Consider the following 9,495-nt stretch of genomic DNA (forward strand, 5'->3'; position numbering starts at 1 on the left):
AGGGCTGCATGTACCACATGTCCCCCTAAAACTGAGCTGAGATTCTGCATCACACCGGCAAAGTGTAAAGCTCTGTCAGGTGCAGCTAAGGCTGCATCCACAGTGGAGAAATAACCCAGTTTGGCACCGCTTTAACTGCCCTGGCTCAAGGCTATGGAATTCTGGGAGTTGGAGTTTGTTGTGGGCCCAGAGCAGAGCAGTGTATTCCACTGTCAAACATTCTTTACAGTCAAGAAGTTCTTCCTATCGTTTAGGTGGAATCAGTTTTCTTGGGATTTGAATCCATTGATTCCATTCTTTGAAGCAGCACAAAACAAGCTTGCCCCATCTTCTACATGACATCCATTTAGGTATTTAAGGATGGATATCTTATCACCTCTCAGTCATCTCTTCTCCAGTTTAAATGTACCCAGCTTCCAGTTCACTTGGACCTTCAGAGGATACCCTCCTCTCCCCCCCCCCCAAAAAAAAAAGAAAGCCCAGGAAGAAGCTTGTTTCTTCCTGAAGCTGCCTGCTACCTGGCTGCTCCCCTTCCACCTTTCCCTTGTCTTCTACTGGCCAAAATTGAGAGAGCTAGTCTGCAAACACATAGGTGGCAGAAGGAGGGGGTCATGGCAGAAAGAGGTATTAAAGGACATATGCAGATATAGCATTGAATTGCACCTGTGCATATCACTAACAGGTAATTTTTGCTCTCTGGAATGGTGGAAGTTACTAGACCAGCATCACTATTGAAATATGATTCAACTGGCAGTATAGTTTGCCTCTGTTCAGAAAATGAAGCAGCACATAGGGAGTCATATTGTCCTTTGCCTCAGGCATAAAACCACATTGGAACATCCCTGGATATAGGTGACTCTTTACCAAGTCATCTGGGGTAGATACAAAAATTATGTTGCCACACTTTTTAAATCAGACATCTGTGATGAAAAACTCAAAGCACACCACTGGCAGATAATTAACCCACCCTCTAAAAAGGAAAGTAAGAAACAGCCCTTTGATCCTCTGGGATAGAAACACAAGTATGTGAAATCCTACATTGAGTAGCTTTCCAGTTCCCAGAATCCTACCAAGGACTGAAATCTGTTGCTACCTCATTTCTTTGAAAATATATCCACAAAAGTGTGACCCTAAGAGATGGAGCAAGGCACACTTGCTTCATTTGTAGTCCTTCTCTGCTATGTTGTTCATTACCTCTGCCTAGAGGGTCAATCTACTTGTCGCTGGCTTGAAACGATCTTTTTTGCATCAAGTGTAATGTAGTACAGCAACCTTCTCCTCTTCTAACTCTGGGCTTCCAGCTTGCATAAAGTTCCGGCTTTGCATCTTTACCTTCAAAGCTCTGCAAATCTTCTCTCTCCACTCTCCATGACAAGAGGACATGAATGTGCTAATTCTATCTGATGTGCAGAGTAGGTGGCTTCCTGTTCTTCTTGAAAGAGGCTCTAGAAAGAAGGATCTGAGAGTCTGGGAGGAATTGCGCTGCTGGGTGGTGTAAACCGGGGACCTCGAGACTTAAGCAGAGCTCCACAGGCAATTTGCTCTCCTTGTCAAACTCAAGGCATCAAACAAGGACAAAATCCAGGGAGGGTTCCCTCTCAAAACAACTAAAGCTCATAGTGGTGGTGCTGGGAACAGTTCTAGCCCAGGGCTGACCCACTGCAATGGGACAGCAGAATTCGGGAGGCTTTAGCATATTTTTTCAGTCATCTGCATCTAGCAAAACAAGAGAAAGTGGAAGGTAAAACAAGCAACAAAAAAACTTGAGCTGGCCTATTCAGAGCAAAGCTGCAACTCAGGTTCCCCCCAGCATTACTTAAAAAGCCCTGTATTCCCTAAGTCCTATTTAGCTAGAGTCACTTCAGTAATATTTTCAAATGCTCCATCCATTTTGTAGGGAAGAAATTTATTCAATTTCCATTTTGATGCACACCTACTTAATTCAGAGTTACTAATCCAATATACAGACTGAAACCCAATATTTTCCTGGAAAGGCAGTGTTTTGATTGGGGCAGGTTGAAGTGATTCAGTTCCCCTCACCTTCTTAGCTTCACTTTCCTTCATTGATTTTGCTTGTTTGCTGTTGTTTTGCAGTTTGAAAATAACATTTCACAGAGGTCTCCCCAGACCAAAAAAAAAAAAAAAAACCCCAAGAAAACAATAATAAGGATAGAGTTTGAGGAGTTGTGATAAATGAAAAAGTAATTTAAGCCTTATACTGTATTCTGGGGTAGCCCTTTTACAAGGAGAGCCCTTACAAAAGCCATTCGCTGTGATTTGAAGCTTCAGCTCAGAGTAACAAAACCAGTCTTTCTCCTTTTCCTCTCCCTCTCCTTCACCCTCTCTGGTGTTTTTCTAACATGGAAACCTTGGTGAAAATTTGATTAGTTTTTGGACAAACAGCTTCTGTAACTTTGGCCCAAAACAGATGGGCCAAAAGGAGCAGCTTCCGGCCACTTTGGGGGCATACCATCCAGATAACACCCCCCCCCCCCAAAGTGTCTGGAAGCCATTCCAAGGCTGTCTAAGGTGGCCTGAAGCCGCAGGCAAAAGGAGCAGTGAAAAAAACGCTCTTTGCTGGCTGCTTATTCAAGAAAGTGGTGGTGGACCACTTTGAAAGCGGCCACTATAATCTATGAACTTTACCCTGTACATTCTTCTTCAAATTACAGTGAATGGTTTTTGTAAAGACTCTCCATATAAAAAGGCTATCCCAGTATATAAGACTTAAACTACTTTTTTATTTATCACAACTCCTTAAATTCTATCCTTTGCGGAATTAACTACTCTTCCTAATTTGGTGTCATCTGCAAATTTGATAAACATACAATCTATTTCATCATCCAAGTCATTGCTAAAGACGTTGAACAGCACTGGGCCCAGGATAGATCTCTGTGGCATCCCACTAGTCACTTCTCCCTGGGATGAAGAACAGCCTTTGGTGAGCACCCTTTGGCTTCAGCCCATCAACCAACTACAAATCCACCAAACAATTTAATTATCTCGCCCACATTTTACTAGCATTTTTGCAAAAATATCTTGGGGGAACTTGTCAAAGGCCTCAGACAAATCAAGATATTCCACAGCACTCCCTTTATCTATCAAGCATGTAACTCTGGCAAAAAAAGGAGATAAGATTAGTCTGGCATGACTTGTTTTTTAGAAACCCATATTGATTTTTAATGATCACAGCATTCCTTTCTAAGTGCCTAGAGACTGTCTGTTTAATGATATGCTCTAGAATCTTTCCTGGTATTGATGTCAGGCTGTCTATTGTCAGGGTCTTCTTTTTTCCCCTTTGTGAAGATGGGGACATTTGCCCTCCTTCAGTCTATTGGGACTTCTCCTGTTCTAAAAGAATTCTCAAAGATTATTGACAATAGTTCTAAGATTACTTCTGCAGGTTCTTTTAATACTCTTGGATGTAGTTCAGTTGGCCTTGGAAACTTGAATTAATTTAGAGTCGCCAGGTATTCCCGTACTACCTCTTTACTTGTTCTGTGTTGCATTTCTCCTGCTGCCCCATCTGTTCCATTTTCCCCAAGATGAGCACTGTTTTCCTTTGGGGGGAAGTCCATAATAAAGAAAGTGTTGTGTAGTTCTGTATTTTCTCTGTCGCTTGTTAGCTTTTAACCATCTTCTTCATGCAGTGGCCCTACCATTTTCTTGTTCTTACTTCTGATATGGACACAACAACAACAAAAAAGCCCCTTTTATTGTTTTTAACCTCTCCAGCAAGCCTGAGCTCCTTCTGTATTTTAGCTTTTCTGACTTTCTCTTTACATGAGTTGGTTATTTGCTTGAATTCTTCTTTGATGATCTCCCCTTTTTTCATTTCATGTAATGTCCCTTTTAAATTTTAGTTCATCCCCTCCACAAATGAAAAGCACACTGAGTAGGGCATATGGTAGGGAGTTTGGTCTAAGGATGAGGATGAAAAAGAGTGTGAGGGGCCAACAACAGTCTGGCCAAACTAATGAAGGGGAGTGAAGTAGGGAGTGCTCCCAAAACTTGTATATGCTCTTCCTTTCATTGACATGATCACAGCAATCCCTGTACATTTTGGAGTGTGCCTGTGTTGGCTTGCTTGCTTTCTTTGCTTCCATCTTTCCTTTCCTTCCCAGTAATATGTTCTAAAACCAAATGGCCTTTATTTATTCCCTCTGCTTTTGGGGGCTGAGGTTTACAGTGCAAGAGGTGAAGGTGAATGGTTGTTATAATCAGATTCTGCTCAACCGCTGGCTTACTGCACAGTGACAACCTGCTCCAAAATGCCACTTTCCTAAGCAATTGAATGGAATCTGGAGAAGGAGAAGGTCATAGTCCTTAACTAGAAAATAAACTGGACTAAGGGACAGCCATTCCTGCCCTTTGTACAGTGGAACATTTGGAATTATACCCATGGTTCTGTCAACATGGTATTCAGTGGATGCCTCTACTTGCTTAAGTTTATATGCCTCCACACTAATTCAGGGGCATTTGCCATTGCTTATTATGCAGAGGCAATGACAACCTTCTGCCACTGAAAGGTGGAATCCCATACATTTCAGTGTATTCAAATGTGCCTCTCTGCAGTCCCATATGCATCACTCCACAAATCTCAGACACATTCCCAGCATACTAATAAAGCTGCTCCAAGCCATCCAACATTGTTACTCACCTTGCTCCATAAAGAAGGAGATCTGAAATAGTGATCCAGATAAGTATACAGGATCAGCAGCATCACTAGGGCATGCAGTGATGCGGCCCACACCAGGTGAGACCTCAAAAGAGGGGCAACACCCAATCAGGCCCTTCCTGTCCCTGTGCACTGTCTCAGTGCACCCCCACATGCTCCCCATCCCTGCATGCTCCCCTGCATGCAGCACAGGGGAAGGGAGCACACACAGTCACAGGAAGCCCCACCTGCAGAAGCCCCATCCCCACACTGGGTGACATCAGGTGCAGGGATGGCACTGTGATGAACGGAACATACGAAAGAAGACAGTCCTTAAGGAATGCAGGTCCTAACCATTTAGGATTATAAACCTCAAACAATTTAAAATTTGAAAGGTATCAAAATTCCTTATCTGAAGTCTGATTCAAAAATGCATTTCCCCAAAAACTTTTAAATACTAGCTTTATTACACAGTTCTTCAAAATGCTGTATCATTTTTGTTCAGGAAGAAAATATTCATTGGAAGTATTTTCACAAGGTTCCATTTATTGACATGCTGACTTACAAATACTGTAACTTTCACAGAGTAGGAAGCAGTTGTATAGGAGAATAGCCACTGGCTGTCATTCAGGTCTTCTGTATCATTCCTTTTTAGGTTTTACTATTTTTACATTGGCTCCTGCCACTTTCTCTGGCTCTGCTTTAAATTGTGGTTTCAGTGCATCTCTAACTGCCTTGGAGCAGATTTGGGAGTATCGGATGTAGCTGAGCCCGGCCTGCCTCCAGTACCCCCACTATGGCTGCCAAAGAGACCACCACTCAAACCCCGGTCGCCTCAGGCCGCCTCTAAGATGCATTTAGACAGAAAGTACTGTATACTGGTTTGAGTACTGGACTAAGACTAAACATCTCAATTCCCTGTCAGCCCTGGAGCCCAATGGATGATCTTGCACCAATTTGCTTGTCAGTATTTTAATTCTAAGCCATACGCATCTGCTGCACTATGTCAGAGGAGTGGAGTGAATAAGTCAGCCTATGGAATAGAACCATTAACAAAACAAAACTATCTCCTGTAAAAGGTTCTGTGGTATTTGAAAGTTGTTATTCTTAACTACAGAGCAAATTCAAAGGAAAGCTCCAGAATGTAAGACTATCTATCTATGGGTAAAACTTCCAGAATTCCCTAGTTAGCATGGTTAGTAGCCATGTTGGCTTGTGTATTCTGGAACTTGTAGTACAAAAAGTAGCCTTTCAAAACTCTGCTCCAGAGTGAAATACATAATTGAGAATTAATCAGATAATGCAGCTGGATTCCATTAATTTGTGATCTACCACGGGCCTAAATGTAACTTACATTCCTTTATCATCATTTACTTCGGTTTTGAATGGTCAAAGCTTCTGTTGTGAATGGCTTATTTTTCATATATGGCAGTTTGGAAGTTTTAAATCTTCATATCTTTACTGTTTGAAGTTCTTTGTCATTTGACTGCTCTTAACAATTTCTCTGTTAACATATGTTTAGATATTACACATTTATTAGAGAAAACGCATTGATAATTATACACAAGTGATACTTGACTCCAGTGAAGCTAGCCAGAATGGCTAAAAATGTTTCCTCCAAATGTTGGCGTAATGATAATGGCACATTTCTACACATGTGGCTAGACTGCCCCAAAATAAACACATTTTGGAAATGGGTACTTGAACGAATTTCATTGATTACCAACCAAAAAGTAAAATTATTTCCAGAAATGCTTTTGTTATCAATATATGCAGACTGAAACTCAAATTTGAAACATAAAAACCTCATAGATTTCCTCATTACAGCAGCCCATGTTCAAATGAGGAGGATAAATGGGATGTGCCTGGAAAAGTTTAGCCCGTGGAAGAGAAGGTTAAGAGGTGACTTGATAGCCATATCTGAATATCTGAAGTGATGTGACTTTGAAGCTTGTTTTGTTTTGTTTTTTGCTGATCCAGGACTAGGACATGGAGCAATGAATTCAAACTACAGGAAGAGATTGCACTACAACATTAGCAAGTATGGGGGAGTCTCCTGTGAAGATTTTTAAGCAGAGGTTGGATGGCCATCTGTCAGAAATGCTTTGATTCTGTGTTTCTTCATGGCAGGGGGTTGGACTGGATAGTCCTTGTGGTCTCTTCCAAATCTATGATTCTATTGATTCTATGACTCTAGGATTATATTGCCTCGCCTCGCCTCTTTGCCTCACCTCTTTGTCTTGCCTTGCCTCTTTGCGTTGCCTTGCCTTGCCTCGCCTCTTTGCCTTGCCTTGCCTTGCCTCGCCGCCTTGCCTTGCCTTGCCTCTTTGCCTTGCCTCTTTGCCTTGCCTTGCCTTGCCTCTTTGCTTTGCCTTGCCTTGCCTCTTTGCCTTGCCTTGCCTTGCCTTGCCTCTTTGCCTTGCCTTGCCTCTTTGCCTTGCCTTGCCTTGCCTCGCCTCGCCTCGCCTCGCCTCGCCTCGCCTCGCCTCGCCTCGCTTCGCTTTGCTTTGCTTTGCTTTGCTTGTTTTAGGAGATGCTTTGGAGCCTGTGGTGTCCTGTTGGGTATGTTGGTATGGAGAGTGAAAGTGGGCACTTTAGGAATATATAAGCTGCCTTACATTGAGCCAGAGTCTTTGCTTAGTGAGCCCTTTATTGCTGACTCTGCCTGGGAACAGCTGTTAGGCAGAGTTCTTGACCTGGGACTTTATGCATGCAAAGCATACACTCTTCCAGTAAGCTAAATGTTATGTCATGAAAAAGCCCTTAGTCTGTCTTGAGGTGGTGCAATGGCAGTTCAGATGCCTTCCTTCCAATCTCCAAGTCAGAGGCAGCTCTTTGAAAAATTCCTCAGCTCCAAAAAAAAAACGATTCCTTTCACAACTATTTCTGAAGCATAGGTTTTCCCTTTACGTATGTCCTGGCACCTTGTAGAATCTTGATGTATCTGATGGTGTAATTGAAAATATGAAATGTAAAGATTTTCCAGTAAATACTGACTGCATTTCAATGCACCAGTGAGCTGTGGACATGCTTCGCGCACAGGATATAGATCATAAGCTTATTAGAAACTGTGCTACAATCTTCAACTGGCACAAATAGGCATAGCTCTCTTGGTTAGATTAGAGTCAATTTCCTTTGACTTCAGCTTCAGAATCAAACCCTCTCTATTTATATGACTGTTGTCCTTGAAAGGAATAACATTCAGCACATTGCTCCTGGCCAGAGCATGACTCCACAATTCTTTTGTTTGTTGAGGTCTATAAATCATGCATTTTCACCTAAGCGCTCTTTCCTAAGGCCTGCTGTTTATGCAAATTTCAGTACCAACATGATAATAATCTAAGCATGCCACAGTTTTAAAACTCTGACAGCTCCCAAAGTGTACAGGAAGAGAACCAGGCTGTTGACAGCTGTCCAGAAAACTGGGTGAGGGAAAGCTATCATGCTGCTGACATCTCAGACACTTCTGTGCTGATGGCAAACAGGGGCTTCATACAGTACGCTGAACACAAAATTTCTGGGTAAACAAAGGTTTGAAGATTGCCAGGTTGATCTGCTTCAGTCACACCTCTTCCATTCAGTACCAATGACATACAAAGGAAAAGCTCACTGATTAAAAATTTAAAACTTAAAAATAAATTAAAAGAAAAGAAAAGCTCACTGATCCATTCGTTTGCTCATTGTTTTTTAAAAATCTGTCTCAAGTTTCTTTTTCAAAACAGCAATGCAAGATGGTTGACGAAAAAAATAGGAAACAGAATTGGTCACAGCAGCTCAGGATAGAGTAGCTTCATGGAGCTGAGTGGCATTATGGTATGCAGTCATATCCCTGTTGTCGACCCCCACCACCCAGTCATTGGGTACAAACCCACCTCCATCACTGGGTGGCTGGCGAAAGCACCAACTATAACTTTTCCATGCATTCTCTCACCTGTGCAGGGAAAGTCCAGTTGCTGCCTGGGTACCTTTATGCCTATGCCCTCGCCTGGCCAGCCAATGGCTGTGGAAGAGGTGCCCAGGCAGACAACTGGTGGGTGGCCTAGGAAGAAAGTCATGGCAGATGGAAGTACTGAATTCCTCCACCTGCCATAACAAAACAACAACAAACATACACAGGCACAATTTTCAGTTAGCCCATGTATGTCACTAACAGGATGTTAGCCAAAAAATCTGAGTTCTTTCCTGTCCACTCTCATATTAAAGTGGCAAACCTGGGACTGGAATGCATACCTTCCAACTATAGATGGTGGCTCACTGCACTAAGTGCTACTTTTGACCATGCCCTAATTCATCTTTTCCTCCATGTAAATTACCAGGTACAGATTGGTGTAGGGTCACTGACTCTTCATGGACCTCCCTCATCTTCTGCCAGTGGGGGTTCAGCTGACTGCTGATAAAACATGAGGAAATGAACTAAAAGCGAACCCAACAGACTAAAGGCAAGGGACTGATAACTGCATATTTTTCCCAGGTGTAGGTCTGGAGAATACATGTCCCTCATGATGTTATTCCACTGCAACAACAGCCCTAGTGAACATACACATGTAGTAGAGTAACATCTGGAGGGCCATACATTCCCCATATCTGTCTCTGAATCCTCTGAAAGCACCCTTTCTGCTTGTTGAGCCCTCCCTCTTCATGTGGTTTCCTCTTGGTATTAAAATGTTTCACTCCCTTCTTTGGAACCATGTCTTCCTTTTTGACTTCCACACAACAAGCCATGTCAATATCAGATAGCCCTCCCCCTTCTCTTTGTCCCCATGTCATCTTCAAGTATCTAGTTCCAACTTCTAATGCACCCCACCTCCCCTTGTTATCCATTTCAGTCAAAGGCAGCT

At 42.6% G+C, this 9,495-nt stretch overlaps 1 protein-coding gene across 1 annotated transcript; it reads right to left on the minus strand.

The window, feature by feature from the left end:
* Positions 1 to 5,291: 5,291 nt before the first annotated feature.
* LOC121937146 (ATP synthase subunit epsilon, mitochondrial-like) lies at positions 5,292 to 8,712 on the minus strand. Its single transcript, XM_042480079.1, has 2 exons — positions 8,623 to 8,712; positions 5,292 to 5,451 (listed from the first exon to the last, which is right to left on the minus strand). Exons 1-2 carry the CDS (start codon positions 8,710 to 8,712, stop codon positions 5,299 to 5,301), a joined length of 243 nt encoding a protein of 80 aa, XP_042336013.1. The 3' UTR covers positions 5,292 to 5,298.
* Between the last annotated feature and the right edge of the window lie 783 nt (positions 8,713 to 9,495).

This window comes from Sceloporus undulatus, chromosome 7 (assembly GCF_019175285.1).
Source record: "Sceloporus undulatus isolate JIND9_A2432 ecotype Alabama chromosome 7, SceUnd_v1.1, whole genome shotgun sequence".
In the NCBI taxonomy this organism is placed as follows: domain Eukaryota; kingdom Metazoa; phylum Chordata; class Lepidosauria; order Squamata; family Phrynosomatidae; genus Sceloporus; species Sceloporus undulatus.